The 25,695-nt window shown below is 40.4% G+C and overlaps 2 protein-coding genes across 5 annotated transcripts in view; one reads left to right on the forward strand and one right to left on the reverse strand.

Annotated features, from left to right (window-relative positions):
- chd1l (chromodomain helicase DNA binding protein 1-like) overlaps nt 1-25,695 on the reverse strand; it is a 95,777-nt gene that overhangs the window by 23,296 nt on the left and 46,786 nt on the right. For all 3 annotated transcript variants that reach the window (XM_048602713.1, XM_048602712.1, XM_048602714.1), the window contains 6 exons: nt 21,328-21,420; nt 20,495-20,591; nt 16,571-16,644; nt 9,044-9,154; nt 3,917-4,031; nt 2,241-2,397 (listed from right to left, as the gene is read on the reverse strand). In XM_048602713.1, the coding sequence (XP_048458670.1) occupies nt 2,241-2,397; nt 3,917-4,031; nt 9,044-9,154; nt 16,571-16,644; nt 20,495-20,591; nt 21,328-21,420 (647 nt within the window). The remainder of the gene's footprint in view (nt 1-2,240; nt 2,398-3,916; nt 4,032-9,043; nt 9,155-16,570; nt 16,645-20,494; nt 20,592-21,327; nt 21,421-25,695) is intronic.
- The window catches only part of adal (adenosine deaminase-like), a 27,635-nt gene continuing 24,158 nt past the window's right edge, over nt 22,219-25,695 (forward strand). Inside the window, exons 1-4 of one of the 2 annotated variants that reach the window (XM_020534783.2) lie at nt 22,219-22,321; nt 23,067-23,234; nt 24,527-24,657; nt 25,244-25,304. In XM_020534783.2, coding sequence (XP_020390372.1) covers nt 23,187-23,234; nt 24,527-24,657; nt 25,244-25,304 — 240 coding nt within the window. In that variant the 5' untranslated portion in view covers nt 22,219-22,321; nt 23,067-23,186. The other variant, XM_020534782.2, reaches the window with a different exon arrangement.

Consider the following 25,695-nt stretch of genomic DNA (forward strand, 5'->3'; position numbering starts at 1 on the left):
CCTATTAGCAGACAGTGGACATGATGCAGCAATTCTTTTTACAGTCCAAAAGTCACTCTCTCATCAGGCATGATCTTTCTTTTAAATACCCATTTCTGGCATATCATTTAAATAACCCTAAAAATTATTCCTGATGCTTAATTACTTATAAATACATTAAAATGAATGCTTCTAACTCATGTTGATTTTATACAGAAGACAGATATCCCCCCCTCAGTGGTCGAGAACGCCCTCGACTGTGTCTCCCGCATTTCCCGCAACTCAATCCTCACACCCCCTCCCCGCAATAACAACCAAAACAGAATCCCTCTCGTCCTCACGTACCACCCCACCAACCTCCAGATCCAAAGCATCATCCTCTGACACTTCCGTCATCTGCAATCCGACCCCACCACCAAAGACATTTTTTCCTCCCCACCCAAATCTGCTTTCCGGAGAGACCACTCTCACCGTGACTCCCTTGTCCGCTCCACACTCCCCTCCAGCCCCACCACATCTGGCACTTTTCCCTGCAACCGCAGGAAGTGCTACACCAGCCCCTACACCTCCGCCCTCACCCCCATCCCAGGACCCAAGATGATCTTCCACATCAAAGAGATGTTCACCTGCACATCTGCTAATGTGGTATACTGTATCCGCTGTTCCAGATATGGCCTCCTCTACATCAGGGAAACCAAGTGGAGGCTTGGGGACCGCTCTGCAGAACACCTATGCTCGGTTCGCAACAAACAACTGCACCTCCCAGTTGCGAACCATTTCAACTCACCCTCCCACTTCTTAGATGACATGTCCATCCTGGGCCTCCTGCAGTGCCACGGCGATGCCACCCGAAGGTTGCAGGAACAGCACCTCATATTTTGCTTGGGAACCCTGCAGCCCAATGGTATCAATGTGGACTTCACAAGGTTCAAAATCTCCTCTCCCCCAACCGCATCCCAAAACCAGCCCAGCTCGTCCCCGCCTCTCTAACCTGTCCTTCCTCCCACCTATCCCCTCCTCCCACCTCAAGCCCCATCCCCATCTCTTACCTACTAGCCTCATCCTGCCCCCTTGACCTGTCTGTCCTCCCTGGACTGATCTATCCCCTCTCTAACTCCCCACCTACACTCACCTTTACTGGCTCCACCCCCGCTTCTTTGACCTGTCTGACTCCTCTCCACCTATCCTCTCCTTTATCCATCTTCTATCCGCCTCCCCCTCTCTCCCTATTTATTTCAGAATCCCCTTCCCCTCTCTCCCTATTTATTTCAGAATCCCCTTCCCCTCCCCCATTTCTGAAGAAGGGTCTAGGCCCAAAATGTCAGCTTTCCTGCTCCTCTGGTGCTGCTTGGCCTGCTGTGTTCATCCAGCTCTACACCTTGTTATCACAGAGTAAAATAATACCATTGGCAAAACAGCACCTATTTGTGTCAAAGTCAGCTTAGACCACTAGAGTATTTACAGTTCAACCCAGATTGAAGTATCTTTTTAGGTGTACAAACAAGACTACACAGCACTAACTCTGTACATGTTTGTCTCTGACATTCCCTGTAAACAAATGGCCTGCAGACTCTCAATCTCTGTTTACACGCTGTGGTGGAGCAAAAGTAGCAGTTAATGGACAGCTGCTTTTATTGGTAGAATAATCTTACCAGTAGTGGTAATTTCACTAGCCTAATAATTGAGAACCCCAGGCTTTAATACTTTGGAGACATAAGTTCAAATCCCACAATGGCAGACTTGACATTTGAATCAAATTAAAAAGTCAGGAATTCAAAGTGATTCTAATGGTGACCATGTAACCACTGTTGATGGTTGTAAAAACCCATCTAGTTCATTAGTGACTTCAAGGAAAGAAATCTGCCATTTTTACCTTGTCTGGCCCACATGTGACTCCAGACCAAAGCAATGTGGGTGGCTCTGAAAGGGCCTGGCATACCACTCAACTCAAGGAGCTATTAGGATTGGGCAACAAATACTGGCCTAGACAGTGACACCCAAATCCCATTAACAAATAAATAAAAACTAGCACGAGCAACAAAATCAAAATAGTTGGCAGGAGAGTTAGAAATTTAGTAGATCTTTCCACAGACAATCAAATAACTTTCTTCATGTTGCTTCAAAAGCAAATTTCATTTGCAGAAAATGTAAGACAAACTAATGGTCATCGAGATGCCTCTTCAACAATGACAACAGAAGCTACAACAGAAGAACCACGAACCCTCTGATTATTTAGACTGTAAGTGCAATCAGACTCTCACCTGCATATCAAAAGGTGCAAATGATTCTTCTCTCTCCTTCATAGAGAACTGACCACCTTCAATCAAAGCATTTGTCAATTTCAGTTTCGACATAGCTCGTCTGTAAATCAATTCTTCAATGGTGTCTCTTCCAATCAGCCGAATAATTTTGACTGGCCTTTCAATATAAAGAAATTACTTTAGAGGAGAAAATTACTTTTGTGATTTCCATTTATCTTGACAAGTGAGCACCTGGCTTTAATATGTATGATGTTATACAAGGTTTTATAAATTTGGTCAATAATAAACTCAATGTTTATACAAATGGCGACTGAGACACTGGTCCTACAATTTAATACAGAAAAAACAGAAATAGCTTAAATTCTTTTCAGAAATGATATAAAAAAATTGTTAAAATTACATTGTTTAGAGCTTAATAACAGAAATAGATAACATTTTTGTTATTGAAACACACTTTCAGAAAGAGATGAGAAAGTACACATTTAATTTGTTAAGAAGTTGAAATTTAAATTATTGGAGCAAAATTGGGCAGTGTAAGAAAATGGATCTGTGGTTTGTGATGCAGGATACAGTACTGTTGCTTCCAATATAGGCTGTGTGCTAACTTACTGCTGCCTGCTAATTGAAATGACTAATGTGCAGCTGGTAGTAAGCATGCTGTTGGATGACTACACAACTTAATAGAGGATGCAAAATCAACTATATTTCAGTGCTGCAAGTCTCATGCCCACATCTCACTATCTGCATGCACCAATAATTATTTAACCTTGCCAGCTGCATAAGTGAAACAGTTTGCACCACATTTAGTCACATACCGCCCTTTCTCTAGCAAGTTAAGCAGGCACATAACCAGGACCAGGGAACAAGTAGAATTGCATGTCCTTACCCTAATGGCAACCTTATCCACCACTGAAGTTAAACCAACCAACTTGTAGAAAGCAGGAATATCCTTATACACTCTCTTGATCAAGGATGTCATATTTGCACTCTCCAGTCCTCTGTCACCTTCCCTTGGCAAACTCTCCTACTATCACCACACAAACTTCCCTTCACATTCTGGGAAGCAAAGCCATACCAGATGATTTCACTATTCCAGACACGGCTACCTTTGAAGTATATCCTGCCTCTCAATTTTCCTTTGACACACTGTATCAGTGTTTACAAATGAAAACAAAGTACTTATCAAGTAATGTAGCCTAAAATCCTATTACTACTTTCTATTTGCATGTCAGTAGAAGATTTCTCAGTTCCTTCTGTGTTAACGGTCATTTGTACTTGTATTCTCACGTTGCAAGTCAATGTGCCATCTCAACCTATAGTGTTTGATCTGGTTCACACTTGCAGAATTGTCATCAATTGTTTTATTGATATTTTAGAAACAAAATCTTACTTTCAACAATTTAGATTCACAAGATGAATCAGATTGGCTCTATGAAATAAAAATGACAGCAAAGACAAACAGTATTTACCCTCAATGATTAACTGCAAACCAAAGAACTCTGAGGAATACATTTTAGAAAGGTACTTTACAGAAGATGAAAATTGACTAAGTTTTTAACAAGTTTACAAAAGACACACAATCCAGATATTTGAAGCGGCATCAAACTCCTTCAAGAATTCATAATAATCAGCATGAGATATGCACTGACGATACCACAGAACATTCATTCACTTACTTTTTCTGGCCAATCCTGTGGGCCCTTGCTGCTGCCTGGAGATCATTTTGAGGATTAAAATCACTGTCCACAAATATCACAGTGTCAGCAGCAGTAAGATTCATTCCAACACCACCTAGTTAAAAAACAGATCAACTCAACTTTGCAGAAGGTGAAGTGCATTGGGAATAGGTCAGAAGTCACATGACACCAGGTTATAGTCCAACACATTTATTTGAAATTACAAGCTTTCAGACCACTGCTCCTTCATCAAGTAAAGTGAAGGACTTCACCTGACGAAGAAGCAGCGCTCCAAAAGCTTGTAATTTCAAATAAACCTGTTGAACTATAACCTGGTATCATGTGACTTCTGAGTTTGTCCACCCTAGTCCAACACCAGGGAATGAGGAGGAATTCTTGTGGTGCAATGGTATTGTCCCTGCCTCTGAGCAGGGAAGTCCAGATTCAAATCCCACCTGTTCCAGAGGTGGGTCATAGCATGTCTGTACAGGTTGATAAAAATATCTTTAATTATGAGGTAAAGCTAATGAAACTGTTGCTGTTTTGATTATAACAAAAAGATTAAAGAAGGGTCTGATAGACGTGTCCCGAATTACAAAGGGTTTAGATCAGGCAATTAGCTTTGGAGGGGTGGGAGTGATCAGGGACCAAAAGCAGGACGTACACATAGAAGCACAGCGTTTTAGCAGGCTTGAGAAGTCTATATTCTGTGCATATATAAATACTACAGGCTACAGACCCCTTCAGATTTTTAAAGGAGTTATTATTAAATTTTTAGTTTCACATCAGCTCCATGTTCTTAATCTTTGGCCACCTGATACAGAAAAGTGTGGACAGGTCAGAGGACATCCTTGTGGATCTGCTCCTGGATCTGACTAAGGAGACTATTAATAAATCCAGACAGCATGCTTTGGAGAGGACAGTTGCACCTGACTGCTACGATTACGTTAATGCCAGAGTGTCCTTGGAGAGGGAGCACACTGTATCAACCAGTACAATTCAGACCTTCTACAATCGCTGGGCACCATGACAACTGGGTTGCATCATCAACCCTCAAAATGATATTTAAAATTAAATTCTGTAAGTTTCCTTTGTGATATTATTTTTCTTACAAAGGACCTTAAAGGACTCTCAGTTCTAACTTGGTTTGATTTGGTCAACTGTTTGTTTACTTAAAATAGTAGAGGCAGAGGACAGGGAGCACACATGTTGGATGACCTCCCTTGTGCCTCTTTCAAGGCCTGTCCAAAGGGGTCATTAATATGTCCAGGCAGTAGGCCATGGAAGGGGCTCATTAAAACTGACTGCCTGCCTTTCACCTATAATTATGTTCACATCAGGGTGTCCTTGGAGAAGTAGCACATGGTGTCCACTGGCTTCAGGTCTACTGTGATCAGAAGGTACCACAGGTGCTGGAGTGCATCATTACCCCATAAGATGGTATTTTAATTTAAATTTGACATGTGTCCTTTGAAATTTTGGTTTTCTTTTACAATGCCCCTTAGGGACTGTCATCGCTAACTTGGTTCCCTTAAAATTGCAGAGGCAGAAAACAGCTATCCTGTACAATCATAGTTTAATTAGCTTTACAAACTGCCAGCCTGCCTGTATTTTTGACAGCTTCAAGGAATCCATATACTTTGAATATCTGAATTATAGAGGCCACAGTCATTTTCTTCAGTTTCGTTAGGGGCTCCTTTTAAATTTCTGCTTGGGCTTTAGCCTCATGCTCCTGATCTTTGGGCACTCGGTAAAGAGAAGGACAGGCAGATCAGAGGACTTTCTCATGTGACTGCTTCTGGCCAAGATGGTCACAAACAGGTGCAGACCATGGAGGGGTCCATTGTATATAATAGTGCATCCTAATGCTGTGTCCTCTCTAGTGCAGTTAAGACCATGCGTGGGTGCCATTGGTAAGGGAACATTTGGTGTCTACTGATACACTCTAGGCCTTCCCAACAATGGGCACTGTGAGGGATGGAGTACACCATTACTTCCAAAATGCCACCAACTTTTAATTACAAGTTTCCCTTGTGATTTGACTTTTGTTACAGTGACACTTAGTGGCCATCAATTCTAATTTAGTTTCATTTACTCAATTGGTTTATTTTAAAATAGCAGAGGCTGAGGGCACAACTGAAGTGTTAATTACGTCAGTCTTGATTATGACAGATGAATGAGGAAGCTGTTTAAATAGTAAGTGGACTAAAAATTGGTACTAGAAAAGGTGGCTGCACTTGATGTTAATAAATCACTGAGCCTGAATGACATCCATCTAAGGGTGCTGAGGAAATCAAGGGTGGAAACTGCAGAAGCACTGGTCTCCTTACAGCAAGCCTCTTCACAGTAGAAGACACCAACAGCAATCCAAAATTACTAAATAATCAAAGGGCAAAAGGAGGAGAGGAAATAAATAGTGACTATCACTATAGAAAATGTGTTAGGGAAATTAACAGGCCAAAGAACAATAAGTCCCCTAGATCTCATAGGATGCATCTTAGGATATTAAAGGAAGTAGCTACACAGATGATGATTGGTAGTAATCTTCCAGTAATCCTCCTGGACAAGTTCCAGAGGGTTGGAAAACTGCCAATGTTACAACTTTATTTAAAAAGTGAAGCAGACGATAAGCAGGTAATGATAGGCCAGTTAATACCTGTTCTTGGAAAATAGTTGGAGTTTACTATAAAGGATGTACGAGGAGAACATTTAGAAATACGCAACATGATCAAGCAGAGCCAGCATGACTTCATGAACGGGAAACCATGTCTTACAAATTTACAACAATTCCTTGAGAAAGTAAAAAAGCAATCTTAACCCTATCGCAGGATAGATAAAAGGAAAGCAGTGGATGTAATATATTTGGATTTTCTGAAGGCATTTGATAAGGTACCATGTGTTAGGCTACTTAAGATGAGTCCATGATGTTGGAGGCAGTACATTAGCTGCATCGAGGATTACCTAACCAATAGAAGACAGACAGCTGGGATTTTGGAGACATTTTCAGGGAAGCAACCTATACTGACTGTATGCCAGAGAGATCAGTACCAGAGCCACAAATATCTATAATATATACTTGGATAAGGAAAGTGAATATACCACAACCAAGATGGTGGGTGACACGAAAATAGGTGGGAAGGCAAGAAGTGACAATGACGCAGTCTGCACAGGGATATAGACAAGTTAATTGAGTGGCAAAAATTGGTAGATGGAATATAATGTGGGAAAAATGTGAGGTTATGCACTTTGTCAGGAAGAATAGGTGAGCAGAATATTATTTGAATGGAGAAAGACTGCAAAAGCTACAGCACAGAAGAATTTGTGCATTCTTGTGCATAAATTTCAAAAAGGTAGCATACAAGTTCAGCAGGTAATAGAGAAGGCAAATGGAATGCTGGCTGTTATTTCCAAAGGAATAGAGTAAAATAGGGAAGTCTTGCTAAAACTATACAAGGCACTTGTCAGATGGCAACTAGAATACTGTGGAAAGTTTGGGGGCCCCTTATCTAAGGAAAGACATACTAGCATTGGAGGCTGATGTTCACTTTGCTGATTACAATCACTGAAACAGAAGGCCTGGGTTCAAGTCCCACCTGCTTCAGAAATGTGTCTCGCTGAACATCTCTGAACAGGTTGATTAAAAATATCTACCCCAAGGAGCTCCTGCAGAGATGCTGTGAAGTTGAAATGACTGAACTCCAAGAACCACAACTATCTTCCTTTGTGCTAGCTATGACTCAAAGTGGTAGAGCGATTTCCCTGATTTCAAATGACTCTATTTTTGCTAGGCTCCTTGATGTTAAAGGTAGTTAAATACTTGATATCAAAGGCAATGAACGATGGTCAAATGACAGGAAAGAGAGCGAAGTAATGAATATATAAAACGGTGTGGAGCTGGAGGAACGCAGCAGGCCAGGCAGCATGAGAGGAACAGGAAAGCTGACGTTTCGAGTCAGGACCCTTCTTCAGTTGGGTCTGAAGCTCTGATGCTGCCTGGCCTCCTGTGTTCCTCCAGCTCCATTTTTTTTTTAATCTCTGACTCCAGCATCTGCAGTTCTTGCTATCTCTCGGAAGTAATGAATGGTTGTTTTCCACATTGAGGAAGGACTAAATACTCAGGATTAAGACCACTACCCTTCTTATATTAACAACCCAGACTTGGGTGTACAGGGAACAATTTCAAACTTTACCAATGACTTAAAAATGAGAGGTTTAGTGAACTGTGGTAGGATAGTAATAGACCTCAAGACGAATTAGACAGTCTTGGGAAATGACGAGACATGTGGCAGATGAAATTACATACATGAAAGTACAATGTGACTTGTAGGAATAATGAGAAGAGGCAATATAAACTAAAGGGTACAATTCTAAATGGAGTGCAAGAACAGAGAACAGGAGGCATATGTGCACAAATCATTGAAGGTGGCAGGGTAGACTGAAAATGTGGTTAAAAAGGAATGCAGGATCTGAGGTTTTATATACACAGAGGCATAGAGAACAGAAGCAAGAAAATTACAATGAACCTTCATAAAATACTGGTTCATTTTCACCTGGTGTATTGTGCCCATTTCTGGCCACTACATTTTAGGAAGGATCTGAAAGATGTGGAGTAGCTCAAGGGATGAGCTTCAGTCCTTCGGACAGATGGGTGAAGCTGAGACAGCTCTCCTTAGAAATGCATCCTACTGGCTGTAAGGCCAAGAATCAGGGATTTGAAATTAAGGTGAGCAGCAAAATGACAGAAGGGGTTAATGAGAAAAAGATACTTGGGTTGTGTGTGATTAGGTTCAGGAATAAACTTCCTGTGAGTGTGGAGGACGATTCAATCATGGTCTTCAAAACGGACTTGGATAATTATCAGAACAGAAAATATTTTCAGGGCTACACAGATAGGACAGAAGTGGGACTAATTGAGTCATTCTTACTGACAGGCAATTTGGAGAAGACAGGTTGAATAGTCTCCTTCTGTGCTGTAACCATCCTACATTTTAGAAAGAGACATATAAAGAGTATAGGAATAGGGTATTTCATAACACTTTCAGACAGTCAGGATTTTGCTGTAAAATTCTAAGAGTCTAAATTGACAGACTGATTTTAGGACAACATACCTTTCTTGTTTCTACTAACCTGCCCGGGTGCTTAAAAGAAAAACAAAAATATCTTGTTGATTAAAGTTTTTGATAGCAAGGTATCGCTCCTCTCCTCGTACTGATCCATCCAAGCGTTCATAGCTATAACCTGAAGAATCATAAAAATACAAAAAGAAAGTCTTGCATTCAGTGCCTTACAAGATTTCAGGACTTCTCAAAGTACTTTATAGTCAATTAAGTATTTTGACATGTCGTTACTGTTGTAGAATAGAAAATGTGGCAAGCACAGCAAGGTCTCACAGTGTAATCAAAAACCCAACAACTGTGGATGCTGGAAATCTGAAACTCAGCAGGTCTGGCAGCATCTGTGGGGAGAAAGCAGAATCAACAATTTGGGTCCAGTGACCCTTCTTCAGAACTGCAAACCATAAAACTGCAACTACAGATGATGCTGCTATCTCTTCAGAGATACTGCCAGACCTACTGAGTTTCATTAGCATTTTCTGTTTCTGTCTCACAGCGTAGAAGTGAATAGATTATTCACTTTGTTGAAGGATAAATACTGGGCCAGTCACCATGGAGGATGCCCTGCTCTTTGTTGAAGTGGTGCCATGGGACCTTTTACATTGCTCAGAAAGGGCATACATTTAAATCTCTTCTAAAGTTCAGCAATTCCAACAGTGTTTAATACCCTCAGTCCTAAACTAGAGTGTTAATAAAAATCATACGCTCAAATCTCTGGAATGGGACTTGAACACAAAACCTTCTGGGATGTCTGAAATGTAAATTAATATGGTACAGTTGGTTTATTTGAGTAATTTCGTTCATCAGCTGTTACATTTTGGGGTCTTTACTTAGATAGGTTCCTTGCACTGTTGTGAATACAGTTCCTGTAAGCAAGCCCTCAATCCCTCTAGCTTATTAATTAGTTTGTTCTGAGGAAGGTCACTCAATCTGAAACGTTAACTCTGATTTCCCTTCACAGCTGCTGTCAGGCCTGCTAAGCTTCTCCAGCAGTTTCTGTCTTTGTTGTTAATTAATCTTTCTTGTCTTGAACACAGAACAAAAATGCAATAATTCACTACTTCTACCATTAACGAAGCTGTTCCAATATCCCTATCAATGCATATACTTGGGAGTTTGGCAGGTAATGGGGACTCCGTCAGTTCATTTTGGAGCATGTTCAATTTTCTTAGAAACTCTACCAGACAAAATAAATCATGCAAAAGAATTCCCTAATTGGTACTTGACATTCTGTTAAGGGGAGAGAGGAATTGAGTCATTCCTTAGTTTGAAAGAAAAAGATGTAAACATTGCTGTTCACTTCCTCTGCCAATTAATTACTCCTAAAAGTAGGGGGGGGGGGGAGAGGGAAAAGGGAGCGTACAGGGAGAATAACAATTAATGTAAGGCAACACAGCAGGTTAGCACGTGACAAGGAAGCTTCAACTCCATTGAAAATTAGGAAAAAAGTTAAAGGGAAGGAGAACTCAAGAGCTGTTAGTAATGGAGGTAACAGGACCCAAAAAGAAGGTGCAAAAACTGGCATCTGAATGCTCGGAGCATTCGAAACAAGGTGGATGAGTTGACAGTACAAATCATGGCAAATGGGTATCATTTAGTGGCCAATTACAGAGACATGGTTACAGGATGGTTATGACCGGGAGTTAAATATCCAGGGGTATCAAACTGTTCGGAAGGACAGACAGGAAGGTAAGGGAGGTGGCGTTGCTCTGATTTTTAAGGATGATATCAGGGCGGTAGTGAGAGATGATATAGGTTCTACTGAACAAAAAGTTGAATCCATTTGGGTGGAAATTAGGAACAGCAGGGAGAAGAAGTCACTGATAGGTGTGGTCTATAGGCCACCAAATAATGACATCGTGTTGGGGCGGGCAATAAACATAGAAATAGGTAATGCATGTAAGAATGGTACAGCAATTATCATGGGGGATTTTAATCTACATATCGATTGGTCAAACCAGGTCGGTCATGGCAGCCTTGAGGAGGGGTTCATAGAATGCATCCGCGATAATTTCCTTGAACGATATGTAATGGAACCTACGAGGGAGCAAGCTATCCTAGATCTAGTCCTGTGTAATGAGACAGGAATAATTAATGATCTCACAGTTAGGGATCCTCTCGGAAGGAGCGATCACAGTATGGTCGAATTTAAAATACAGATGGAGCGTGAGAAAGTTAAATCCAGTACCTATGTCCTGTGCTTAAACAAAGGAGACTATGAAGGAATGAGGAAGGAGTTAGCTAAGGTAGGATGGGAGCAAAAACTTTATGGTGCGTCAATTGAGGAACAGTGGAGGACTTTCAAAACGATTTTTCACAGTGCTCAGCAGAAGTATATTCCAGTGATAAGGAAGAACTGTAGGAAAAGAGAGAGCCAGCCATGGATGTCTAAGGAAATAAAGGAAAGTATCAGATTGAAAAAAAACACATACAAAAAAGCAAAGAGTAGTGGGAAACTCGTAGACTGGGAAATCTTTAAAGGCCAACAGAAAGCCACAAAAAAAGTTATAAAGAAAAGTAAGATAGATTATGACAGTAAACTAGCTCAGAATATAAAAACAGGCAGCAAAAGTTTCTATAAATATGTAAATCGTAAAAGAGTGGCGAAGGTAAACATTGGTCTTTTAGAGGATGAGAAGGCCAATTTAATAACTAGGAATGAGGAAATAGCCAAGACATTACGGTCTTCACAGTGGAAGACACAAATAACACGTCGAAAACTAATGGCAAGAAGGTTATAGCAGGTGAGGACCTAGAAACTATCATTATCACTAAGGAGGCAGTGCTGGGCAAGCTAATGGGGCTAAAGGTAGACAAGTCTCCTGGCCCTGATGAAATGCATCCCAGGGTACTAAAAGAGGTGATGGGGGAAATAGCAAATGCATTGTAATTATTTACCAAAATTCACTGGACTCTGGGGTGGTTTCCGCAGATTGGAAAACAGCCAATGTGACGCAACTGTTTAAAAAAGGAAGTAGACAAAAAGCAGGTAACTATAGGCCAGTTAGCTTAACTTCGGTAGTGGGGAAAATGCTTGAATCTATCATTAAGGAAGAAATAGCAAGACATCTGGATATAAATTGTCCCATTGGGAACACCCAGCATGGGTTCATGAAGGGTAGGTCATGTTTCACTAATTTGGTGGAATTCTTTGAGGACATTACTTGCATGGTGGATAACGGGGAACCTGTGGATGTGGTGTATCTGGATTTCCAGAAGGCATTTGACAAGGTGCCACACCAAAGGCTGCTACATAAGATGAAGTTGCACGGTATTACAGGTAATGTATTGGCATGGATAGACGATTGGTTGACCGGTAGAAAGCAAAGAGTAGGGGTAAATGGGTGTTTTTCTGGTTGGCGGTCAGTGGCTAGTGGTGTGCCTCAGGGATCAGTGTTGGGACCACAATTGTTTACAATTTACATAGATGATTTGGAGTTGGGGACTAAGTGTGGTGTGTCAAAATTTGCAGATGACACGAAGGTGAGTGGTAGAGCAAAGTGTGCAGAAGACACTGAAAGTCTGCAGAGGAATATAGATAGTCTAAGCGAGTGGGCAAAGGTCTGGCAGATGGAGTACAATGTTGATAAGTGTGAGGTCATCCATTTTGGTAGGAATAACAGCAAAATGGACTATGTTTTAAATGGTAAAAAATTGCCGCGCTGCTGTGCAGAGGGACTTGGGTGTCCTTGTGCATGAATCGCTAAAAGTAGGATTGCAGGTGCAGCAGGTAATTAAAAAGGCAAATGGAATTTTGTCTGGCATTGCTAGAGGGATGGAGTTTAAAAACAGGGAGGCTACACTGCAGCTATACAGAGTCCTGGTGAGGCCTGGAGTACTGTGCAGTTTTGGTCTCCTTACTTGAGAAGGGATGTACTAGCACTGGAGGGGGTGCAGAGGAAATTCACTCGGTTGATTCCAGAGTTGAGAGGGTTGGATTATGAGGAGAGACTGAGTAGACTGGGATTATACTCATTGGAATTCAGAAGAATGAGGGGAGATCTTATAGAAACACATAAGATTATGAAGGAAATAGATAAGGTGGAGGCAGGGAGGTTGTTTCCGCTAGTAGGTGAAACTAGGACTAGAGGGCATCGCCTCAAAATAAAGGGAAGCAGATATAGGACTGAGGTCAGGAGGAACTTCTTCACCCAAAGGGTTCTGAATTTGTGGAATTCCCTGCCCAGTGATGCGGTTGAAGCTACCTCGCTGAATGTTTTTAAGGCAAGGCTAGATAAATTTTTAAACAGTAAAAAGGAATTAAGGGTTATGGTGAGTGGGCGGGTAAGTGGAGCTGATTCTCAAAAATATCAGCCATGATCTTATTAAATGGTGGGGCAGGCTCGAGGAGCTAGATGGCCTACTCCTGCTCCTAGTTCTTATATGCTTATGTAAAAGTGTAATCACCACTATGCAAGCAAATGTGGTATCACAATAAGAACATAGAACAGTACAGCACAGTCCAGGCCCTTCAGCCCACAATGCTGTGCCGAAATTTTACCCTAAACGTAAGGTCTATCTAACCTCCACCCCTACCTTATACTATCATCCTTCTTAAACTCTGCCCTCACCTGAGGCATCATGACCCTCAGGTTGAACACCCATCAGTCGTCTCTCTCTAATGAGAGAGCAGCATTACGGTCTCTGATGAGAAAACAGCATTACGGTCTGGTAAGACTAGGGCAACTTTACTTTAACCCTTTAATAGAACATAGAACATAGAACAGTACAGCACAGTACAGGCCCTTCGGCCCATGATGTTGTGCCAAACTTTTACCCTAAACCTAAGGTCTATCTAACCTCCACCCCTACCTTATACTATCATCCATATGCCTATCTAATAGCCGCTTAAATGCCCCTAATGAGGCCAACTCCACTACCCTCTCCAGCAATGCATTCCACGCTCCTACCACTCTCTGAGTAAAGAACCTACCTCTGACGTCTCCCCGATATCTACCTCCACTCACTTTAAAACTATGCCCCCTCGTAATAGCTATCTCCACCCGAGGAAAAAGTCTCTGGCTGGCCACTCTATCTATACCTCTGATCATTTTGTACACCTCTATCAAGTCACCTCTCATCCTTCGTCGTTCTAAAGAGAAAAGCTCTAGCTCTCTCAACCTTTCCTCGTAAGACCTTCCCTCCATTCCAGGCAACATCCTGGTAAATCTCCTCTGCACCTTTTCCAACGCTTCCACAGCTTTCCTGTAATGAGGCGACTAGAACTGGACACAATACTCCAGATGTGGCCGAACCAGGCTTTTGTATAGCTGAAGCATAACTTCACGGCTCTTGAACTCAATCCCTCTATTAATGAAAGCTAACACACCATAGGCCTTCTTAACAACTCTATCCACCTGGGTGGCAGCTTTCAGGGAAAGCTCTAACCAAAAAAAAAAATAAATTGCTAGTTAATTTGTTTAGTGCTGTTGGTTGAGAGATAAAGATTTGTAGAAACAATAAGAGAAGATTCTCCTTCCAACTGAACAGACAAATAGGACTTTCAAAAATGTCAACCCCTGAACGGCATTTCTATACCCAGACTTTAATTCGCCGCTGAACCGGCAGATATCGTTGTCTTGCTGAACAGGAATAAAGTTCAGTTTCAAATTTAGTACGTTACAGCACGAGCATTTCACTTTCAAATTTTGTTAAACTTACAACACTAAAGTTTTGCCCTGAAACTATTCTGCCAACAAAACAGCTTCAACCTTCCTGATGGACAATCACTTAAACAAAGCATTGGGCAAGTCTAACGAATGAATCACCTGCTGGAAGAAGAATTCTTAATGGATTTCAACAAGGAGCTAGATAGGCTTTTGTCAATGAACAGGATTCAAGGTTATTAGAAATGCACATACTGTGGATAGGTGGACTAGATGGACCACTGGTTTTCTCGGGCCTGAAACAAGGACTATGTTACCTGCATACAATTAATAGAAGCATAAAAAGGGAGGCAATGGCCTAATGGTATTATTGCTGGACTGTTCATCCAGAGACCCAGATAATGTTCTGGGGACCTGGGTTCTAATCCAGCCATGGCAGATGGTGGAATTTGAATTCAATAAGTATCTGGAATTAACAACCTAATGATGACCGTGAATCCACTGCCGATTGTCGGAAAAACCCACCTGGTTCACCAATGTCCTTTAGGGAAGGAAACTTCCATCCTTACCTGGTCTGGCCTACATGTGACTCCAGACCCACAGCAATGTGGTTGACTCTGAACTGCCCTCTGGGCAATTAGGGATGGGCAATAAATGCTGCCTAGCCAGCGATGCCCTCGTCCCGTGAATGAATAAAGAAAAAACTAAACTTAAATATTCTCTCTTCAAACTCCAAAATGTCACTATTATTTCTGCCTGCAGGAGAGATAAAATCCACATTTTGAAGGATTATCAAGCTGGGATCAGCATTGGAACAATTTAGGGAAGTGGCACAAGACAGAATCAAGGGTCACTCAACTTAAAACCTTAACTCTGCTTTATCTCTCCACAGATACATCAGACATGCCAAGTTTCATCAGCATTTTCAGCTTTTGTTTAAAATTTCCAGTAACCATAGTTCATTTCTTTTTATGTATGAATAAGAAAAGAGCTCTTGCCATGATAGATATGGAGGAGAAGCACCTGCTTCCAAATTCCGGTTTATATTAGATTTCAGCTTACATTCAAGTATTTGGATCCAATGTCCTAACAGAACATCATCTGGTCTAACTTGATTCTGTGCACAACAATCTTACAGATGTCATAGCAGCATCACAACAGACATATTAACTGCCCAACACCCATCGTACCCAGCACAACTGCAAAACATTGTGGGCACACAGTAACACCATAGGCATCTGTAACTGAGCCAAATGACTCATTTTTTCACATCACAGAAAAATCTCTCATGAGTGTATACACTGATAGAAAGAGACCTTGAACTGAAGTACCATCATGTTCACTTATTGAACACACTGGGGGATCAGATAGCTTGTCACTCCTGAGTAGAAATGAGTTGCATGTGAGACATGGCGTTCAAAATGAGCAAACATCTATCTTCAGACAATTGAAGATTAGTGAGCTTGGACTTGCAAATACAACATGAGTCAAGGTGGACATCTTCAGTGTAATCATGTCATCATATACCCCTTCTTTCAACATCATCTTCCATATCCAAAATGAGCTCAAGCAGTACTCAAAATTACTAAACACAATGAACATTTCAACCTTTGTTTAAATGACCAAAATCATCTGTTTTCTTTTAAGTCATCACTTCCAGGACAAGACATCAGTAGTTCTGACTTGTTCACTTATCCAAGCAGCAAGAATAATTTCTTTTTTAATCAGAGTAACATCAAATTACACAACGAAATACTACCGTTCTCAGTTATTTTTGCCAAGACTTAGAAGTTCAGCTGAGATCAGGCAAAATACAGACCATTTCCAAGACCACATGACTGGAAAATAAAGCAAACTGCAAGGTTCCGCAACTGTTTATTTTCAACATTTTGGTTTAAACGTAATCAGTGTACAAAATCGTTGCTGATTTTTACCTCTATATTCCATGTAATCCTGCAAGATATCCAGCATGCTTGCCATCTGAGAAAACAGCAACACTCGATGACCTCTGTAATGATTAATGTAAAATTGTAACTGAATATATATCAATTATTTAAGTTGCATTTCATTCTCCAGGTTTGTTCTCCCTTTATAAGTCAACACGACTGTACACAAATGACTCTGGTAAGACTGTGAAATAACTTGATACAGTAGCCTTACTGGATGATAGTATATATACCTGGGATTGGTTAGTGATATAAAGTGTTGCCAACAGTGCAGGTTCAATTCCTGTACTCTCTGAGATTACTATGAAGGGCACTCCTTCCTAAACTCTGCCCTCGCCTAAGGCATCATGACCCTCAGGTTGAACACCCATCTGTTGTCTCGCTCTAATGAGAGAGCAGCATTACGGTCTGGTAAGACTAGGGCAACTTTACTTTAACCCTTTAATAGAACATAGAACAGTACAGGCCCTTCGGCCCACGATGTTGTGCCAAACTTTTACCCTAAACCTAAGGTCTATCTAACCTTCACCCCTACCTTATACTATCATCCATATGCCTATCCAATAGCTGCTTAAATGCCCCTAATGAGGCCAATTCTACTACCCTCTCCAGCAATGCATTCCACGCTCCTACCACTCTCTGAGTAAAAAACCTATCTCTGACGTCTCCCCGATATTTACCTCCACTCACTTTAAAACTATGCCCCCTCGTAATAGCTACCTCCACCCGAGGAAAAAGTCTCTGGCTGTCCACTCTATCTATACCTCTGATCATTTTGTACACCTCTATCAAGTCACCTCTCATCCTTCGTCGTTCTAAAGAGAAAAGTTCTAGCTCTCTCAACCTTTCCTCGTAAGACCTTCCCTCCATTCCAGGCAACATCCTGGTAAATCTCCTCTGCACCTTTTCCAACACTTCCACATCTTTCCTGTAATGAGGTGACCGGAACTGGACACAATACTCCAGATGTGGCCGAACCAGGCTTTTGTATAGCTGGAGCATAACTTCATGGCTCTTGAACTCAATCCTTCTATTAATGAAAGCTGACACACCATACGCCTTCTTCACAACTCTATCCACCTGGGTGGCAGCTTTCAGGGAACTGTGGACATGAACCCCAACATCCCTCTGCTCCTCCACACTGCTAAGAATCTTTCCGTTAACCCTGTATTCTGCTTTCAAATTTGTCCTTCCAAAATGAATCACCTCACACTTTTCAGGGTTAAATTCTATCTGCCACTTCTCAGCCCAGCTTTGCATCATATCAATGTCCCTTTGTAACCTAGAACAGCCCTCCACACTATCCACAATTCAACCCACCTTCGTATTGTCCGCGAACTTACTAATCCACCGTTCCACTCCTACATCCAAATCATTTACAAAAATCACAAATAGAAGAGGACCCAGAACAGATCCTTGTGGTACACCACTCGTAACTGAGCACCAGGTTGAATATTTTCCATCCACTACCACCCTTTGTCTTCTTAGGGTCAGCCAATTCTGAATCCAATCTGCCACATTTCCATGCCTCCTTACTTTCTGCATGAGCCTACCATGGGGAACCTTATCAAACGCCTTACTTAAATCCATGTATACCACATCCACTGCTCTACCTTCATCCACGTGTTTGGTCACCTCTTCAAAGAATTCAATAAGGTTTGTGAGGCATAATCTACCTTTCACAAATCCATGCTGACTATCACGAATCAAACTGTGCCTATCCAAGTGATCATAAATCCTATCTCTCAGAGCCCTTTCCAATAATTTGCCCACCACTGAAGTAAGACTAACTGGCCTGTAATTTCCGGGGTTATCCCTATTCCCTTTTTTGAACAAGGGGAATGACGTTTGCCACTCTCCAATCTTCCAGCACTATACCCGTGGATAGTGAGGATGAAAAGATCATCACCAAAGGCCCTGCAGTCTCTTCCCTCGCTTCCCATAGAATCCTTGGATAAATCCCATCAGGCCCGGGGGACTTATCTATTTTCAAGTTCCTCAAAATTCCTCGTACATCTTCCTTACTAACATCTACCTCCTCTAGCCTACCAGCCTGTTTTACACAGTCCTCCCCTACAACTAAGTCCCTCTCAGTTGTGAATAGCGAAGAAAAGTATTCATTAAGGACCTCTCCTATCTCTTTAGGCTCCGTGCACAAATTCCATTTACAATCCTTGATCGGCCCTACCCTTTCTCTGGTCATTCTCTTATTCCTCTCATACATGTAAAAAGCCTTGGGGTTTTCCTCAATCCTATCTGGCAACGTTTTCTCATGCCCCCTTATAGCTTTCCTAAGCCCCTTCTTCAGCTCCTTCCTGGCTAACCTGTATCCCTCTTGAGCCTTTTCCAATCCTTGTTTCCTGAACCTTATATAAGCATCCTTCTTCCTCTTAACTAGTCGTTTGACCTCTCGAGAACCAAGGCTCCCTCACTTGACAGCATCTTCCCTGCCTGTTAGGAACAAACATATCAAGCACACGCATTATGCATTCCTCAAACAATCTCCACATTTCTATAGTGCTCTTCCCTGACAGCATCTGTTCCCATTTTATGTTACCCAGTTCTTGCCTAACAGAATTATAATTACCCTTCCCCCAATCATAAACCTTACCCTGCTGTATTTACCTATCCTTTTCCATGACTATTATAAAAGTAAGAGTTATGATCGCTACCGCCAAAATGCTCTCCTACCAACAGGTTTAACACTTGGCCCGGTTCATTGCCAAGCACCAAATTCCAAATGGCCTCTCCTCGTGTTGGTCTATCTACATACTGTGTCAGGAATCCTTCCTGAATGCATTGGACAAAATCCGCTCCATCTAAACTATTACAACTAACAAGTTTCCAATCAATATTTGGAAAGCTGAAGTCACCCATGACTACAACCCTGTGACTTCTGCACTTTTCCAGTACCTGCCGCCTAATCCGCTCCTCCACTTCTCTGCAACTATTCGGGGGTCTGTTAAAAAAAACCCCATCAAAGTGACTGCTCCTTTCTTGTTCCTGACCTCAACCCAAACTGACTCTGTAGACATATCATTCTCAAACTGCCTTTCAGTAGCTGCTATACTTGCCCTGACTAGCAATGCCACTCCCCCGCCTCTTTTACCACTCTCCCTATTTCTTTTAAAGCATCTAAATCCCGGAACTTCCAACAACCATTCCTGTCCCTGAGTTACCCAAGTTTCTGTAATGGCCACAACATCGTAGTTCCAAGTACTGACTCAAAAATTCAACAATTTTATTTTTTCCCATATTTAAAATAATTAAATTGTTCCTTTATCTTAGGAGAAGTGTAGGAATAAAATGTGCTAAACACTGCAAAAAGAAACCAAAAAAAAACTTTAACCTTCATATATTAATGTTTTCTTTCTACTTTTATGTTGGTGGAAACTGTAATTTTAGAGGCACAAACTCAATTCACACTATATAATTTGCAAACAGTTGCCAATTAATGTGATATTGATTGCAAATTGTTCTCATAATCAAATTCTTTAAATTCTGTAAACCCAATGAATTGGCTAAATGAGTCCAGAAAGATGGCTCAAAAAATATTGACTATATGTGTGCAAAAATGGCTTTCAGTCAAAGAAAACATACTTGAATGTGTGATTTATAAGTCAGTACAAAGTGATTTGGCTCTTATCAATAAAGAAATACTTGATCAGTCACCTTTTAGCTAAAATTTCAGACAACCTTAAGTATGAAACTTGATATTGTATTGATTTTAGTGACTAGAGCCAGTTTTACTTCTTGGACCCTGGTAGTTCTGCATCCCTTAAGCAGATACTGATATAAAATGTGAATGACGGACAAAAATATGACCAAGTTTGACTCCACGTATATCAACCAATGTAAAATGATTTCACTGTACTGACATTGTGATTTCAGATTAGAATCTAGCATTCAGACCTGGGATGCAGAAATGCGAGTAATTTGTCCAGTAAGTGAAGTTTACCACTTGCTTCCACAAGATGATCCCCGATCTGGAATGGTTCTGGTTCCATACCTAAGAAAAAGACATAAGAGTAGCAAATTCAGGGAAGACTAAAGGACTGAAAACTCAGAATAGTTATTATTTTCTTTCAGAAATGACTACAGCAATTGTAATAATATAGATATCAATAGTTTATTATAGAAGCTTTACTTATCAAACTCCTTAATTTTTGTAAATTTTGTAGCAGAGATAAACACACTTTCCATTGGCAGAAAGTGCATGAGTTCTGAAAATTATAAGGTATACATAACTCATTAAAAGGCAAAACTGTTCTATGTTGCTCATTTCAATATATCACAAACTCAACATTTCTAAGAGAAGCAGAGGATGTTTTTCCCCCAGAGAATCATTCAATGTTCCTTCCTTAACCAACACTATAATAAGAGATGAATCTTCTATCTGGATGACCTTGTGCACAAATTAGCTGCTGTATTTTCCTTTCTAATTACAACAATTGCAGTTCTCAAGTAATGAATTAATTGTGAAGCATTTTTCAACATCCAAAGAACCTGAGAAATTTCCATAAAAACGCAAGCTCAGTCATTGCTACACAAACTTAATTCATTTTGAGTAAAGCTGTCATTTCATAGTTAGATTTAAGCATTAAAAATTATCCAAAACCATTTTACCTGGAATCATTAAAATTCATATTCTCTTCCAGTCCCTGGGTTAAATTTAAACCTAGATCCCAGAGATGAATAATCAGTGTAACAAACGATTCTTTCTTCAGAATGACTGTTCCACTTACCATCAAAAAGATAAGGGTGATCAACACATTTTCTGAGTTGGATTAAGATATTCATCAATCGAGTTTTCTTGCCCATTTCATTCTCAAATGCATCTAAAATTAAAATGTGTATTCTTAAGCCATCAAAAACCATTTGCAAAAGAACTCAGTTCTATCTTACAATTCTATACAGGAAATATATTTAACTGTATTGTCCTCATTTTCACAGTGTATCAGGCTACAAGAAATCTTTGCAAATTCTGCTAATATTCAAAATCAAACAAGTAATATTTATATACTGCCTTCAAAATAATTAAACATCCAATAAGCACTTTTCACAGGAACATTATTGAACAAAGTATGGCACTAAGCCACATTAAGGAGACTTTAGGTCAGATGATCAAGTTTGGATAAAGCAAACAGGTAGAATTAAAGAAATGCCTTAAAGAAGGAAAGTGCAGTAGAGATAGAGAGGGTGTTTCAAAGTTTGGAGCCTTTGCAGCTAAAGGTATATAGTAGTCATTAACAATGGAGGTTAATTGAGAACATGACGATAAAACTAATTCATTCTAGAGCCCAGGGTTTGAGAAGCACAGATATTTCATAAGATTTTTAAGTTGGAGAAGAATTGAGAGATGTAAGTCCACGGAGGGATTTGATAAGAAAGGACTTTTTTTTTTAACATTTTACAATGTTCAATAACAAACCGCTTAACATTAATTGTCAACACCATTTTGCCTCTGGTGGCATGCAGCAATTTGCAAAGTACAAAACGTAATCATGACATACTTCATGCAGGTTGTAAATGTCACAGTCAATATGGTCAAAAAAAGGAAAACAGAAAAGAAGGAATAAACAAGAAAAAAAACTAAATAAAGGAAAAAAAGAAAGTAAAACAAATAAAATGAAAAAAAAAGGAAAAGAAAATCAAAACAGGGATCAGTTTCAAATTCCAACCCCACTGTAAGGTGGAGGAAGTTGTCGTTAGCAGTGAAAGCTAGACTTCCGGAATAAGGTGAGCTGCTGAAATTTGCAATTCTTCAACCAATCTTGGAGAAAAGAATCGTCTGTAAATGTTTAATGTTCTCGGGTCTCGATCCCAGAAATAGAAGAATCCTTTAGCTGTCGCTCTTGTAACATTTTGGCAGGTTCCTGGTGTAAATGTGGCCGGGGACATTTGATTAAACTCTCATTACTTGTAGCTCAGCCTGTCAGCAGCTGCTGGGGGGAAAGCAAGGGCGGAAAAAGATACATGCACCCGGCGTTTTATTAACTACTCCGGCTCAGGCCGCCTCCGTGCACAGATTGCGGAGACGATTGTGCCACAGATCACATCATGTAACCTTCATCTGCAACACCCCCAATCTGCCCCCGTCCTTTGCTCCTTCCACCCGTCACCAACCACCTCCCACTACAAACACTCCCTTTCCCCACCAACTTCCTCTCCTCCGTTCCCCACCTACTCTTGCCCTCCCCACCGTTCACTCCCATATTTACCCCGGCTCATCTTTACCCCCGACTGTCCTTTCCTTCCAGCTCTCACCAATCCTCCCCGCACCTCCCTACTATTCTCACCACCACCGCCAAACTTCCCTCCGTCCACCAACCCCTTGCTTCACATCCGTTTCGTCCACTCCTGTCCTTTCCCATACATGACAGTCTGTGGTAAAACTTAATCCAGCACAAAATACAAAGTATGAGCAATAGTAAGAAGACCACGGACAGCTATGTTTGCCTTCATCTGCAAGGTTGTTTCCTAGATCTGACTAAACAGCCATCGGTTCCTGCAATATCGGTACTGCAATCTTGAAACGAGTGGAAGTGGCCACAAAAGAATATTTTAAACTGACCAGAGCGCTCTTTACAGCATCATTCCTGAAATGACTACAGAAACAACGATGAACTTTCATCAGGCTTTGCCTAAAGTTGTAAGTGTTGCATAAAACTGAAAACATTAGCCAGTTGCATAATGCATGATTTTGACCCCAGACTTATCCTCACAACTGCAGCTCAGATTAGTTCATTGGCAGAAGTTTTTCAGCAATTAGCCATAGTTTCCTTTAAAGTTTAGTTAACTGTTTGGCCTTTATGCATACTATTCCAAATTACACTTCATTTGTATCCTCAAGCAGTGCACTTTTGCAGAATTTCCAACCCTCCCAAACTATGGTATAGAATTGATTTGGCTGTAGTGATCTTCATCATCCCTGTCTTTACGTATTTCTCAGGGCGGGTCACTGTTGTATTGCAACGGAATGTTTACCTATGATTGAATGGCAGAGCAGATTTGATGGGCCGAATGGCCTAATTTCTGCTCCTTTATCTTATGGTCTTCATGGTCTTAATTTAGGGTCAAGATTTAGGCTTCCCTGAAGTGATATTTTATTGTGTTTAATTTTCTGGATGGCTAACAGATGATGATAAGCAGAAAAACAGAGCCCATAGCAGAAGCTGTAATGTGTAAACCAATAGTTTAGAGTCAAGCTGGAATCAAAAATCAAATCTGATTTCTACAAAAAGTGTAATGAGGCTTAGATGCCCAACTGTCTGTTTAAAATTCTAATGCTCCATGTCTGTTTACAAAAACAAAACCATGCTGGTACCTGGAGCAAATACAATTGTTTATAGCTGAAGTTTCCAACTGATTACTTAATACATTTAAAGAAAATCAAGCCTGAAACAATAACATAATGTTGACAGTCCCACTTCTAAATCAGACAATTTACACATTGTAGTTTTACTCTAGACATATGGAATAATTATGGAAATAAAAATATCACAATCATAAACCAGATAGTACAAATTATTAAGTGTAATTAAGTAGATCTGAAATATGTCTTTTTTTTATTAGATTGATACTGTAGACTGACAAAAAAAATCCAATGAAGTTAGAGTATTGATTCTGGCAGAGGAACGAGACTGGAAAAGTCCTTAAAATCCATGTTTAGGGGATGCAATTTGCCCTTGAAACTGCTTCCAAGCTCAGCATAATTCCTTAAGTCTTTAATTTCATACAGAGTACAGCAAAGTGGAGGATATCCGTTACTTTAAATATTAGCAAGAAACCCTGACGGATGGTGTTTTCACATTGATTAAACAAATGAAAATTTAATGAAATAATATTTAGTGTCAACAACTATGTTAGAACAGGATTCGTGATGTTTTGTCATTTGTAAATCCAGCAAACAACATGTACTAATGATCTGTATATCACCTTTAGGAGCTCCATGCTCATCTCAACACATCAATCAGTATTACTACCATGGAGAAGCTAATACTGCAGAAACCACATCTCAACATTCAGCATAACATGACAGCAATCAGAAAAGGCCAAAAAAGGACTATGGATGAGTGTGTATCTATGACAATGAGCTTAAGATCATAATAAATTTTAACAGTTTAAGCTAATTTACCTAGAGAAGAATGAGTCAAAATTGATAACGTGTTGAAGCGCTTGTTAATTCCAATAAATAAAATGTTAAAATACAAATTTATCAGTTGTCACTTAAATGATTCTATAAATAAAAGCATGTCTTATGGTGCCATTGTGTTTTACATGTAAAGTATATGAATTGGTACAACATTTAAATGTGTCTTCAATAGGCTTAGAGGTGTCTTTAAAATGTACAGAGCGTATTAGGATTTCGATAAATGACAAAGAAAATTACAAACAAGGTTGAGGCTAAGCATGAACATATCTTCAACTGCATCAATGGTGTGGAGCTCTCTTGCTTCAAACTTGTGAACATTTGTGGTGTTAATGAAGGTGCAAAATTGGGATAAACTGACATTAATTCAGATCTACGACAATTTTTAACTTTGCAATGCAAATTCAGTGTCGATATGAAGCCAAAACAGAATTCGACAATGACATAAACCCCTAGGGTACATGCACCCATGACTGCTCATTTATCTTTTGGTTTTGTTTCTTTCATAGATGCTTTGAGATATTTAAAGTAATACATCAACTAACTGCCAGTGTTGAAGACATTTTCATGGTAAATAATATTTTTACTTTTTCACAGAAAGATATTCCAAATTAGATTTATGATGATTTGCGTTAGTCTTCCTACTTCATGATACAAACATGATTTTGCTTCTGGATCACTGGAAAAGTTATTTTCTCAGAGTCTGTTAAACTACCTCTTGGGCTGTGCAGAGATAGTAGGAACTGCAGATGCTGGAGAATCCGAGACAACAAGGTGCAGAGCTGGATAAACACAGCAGGCCAAGCAGCATCATAGGAGCAGAAAGGCTGACGTTTCGGGCCTAGACCCTTGATCAGAAATGGGGGAGAGGAAGGGGGTTCTGAAATAAATAGGGAGAGAGGGGGAGGCAGATACGGATAGAAGATGGATAGAGGAGAGGATAGGTGGAGAGGAAACAGAC

Source organism: Rhincodon typus, chromosome 11, assembly GCF_021869965.1.
Source record: "Rhincodon typus isolate 14 chromosome 11, sRhiTyp1.1, whole genome shotgun sequence".
NCBI classification, from domain to species: Eukaryota; Metazoa; Chordata; class Chondrichthyes; order Orectolobiformes; family Rhincodontidae; genus Rhincodon; species Rhincodon typus.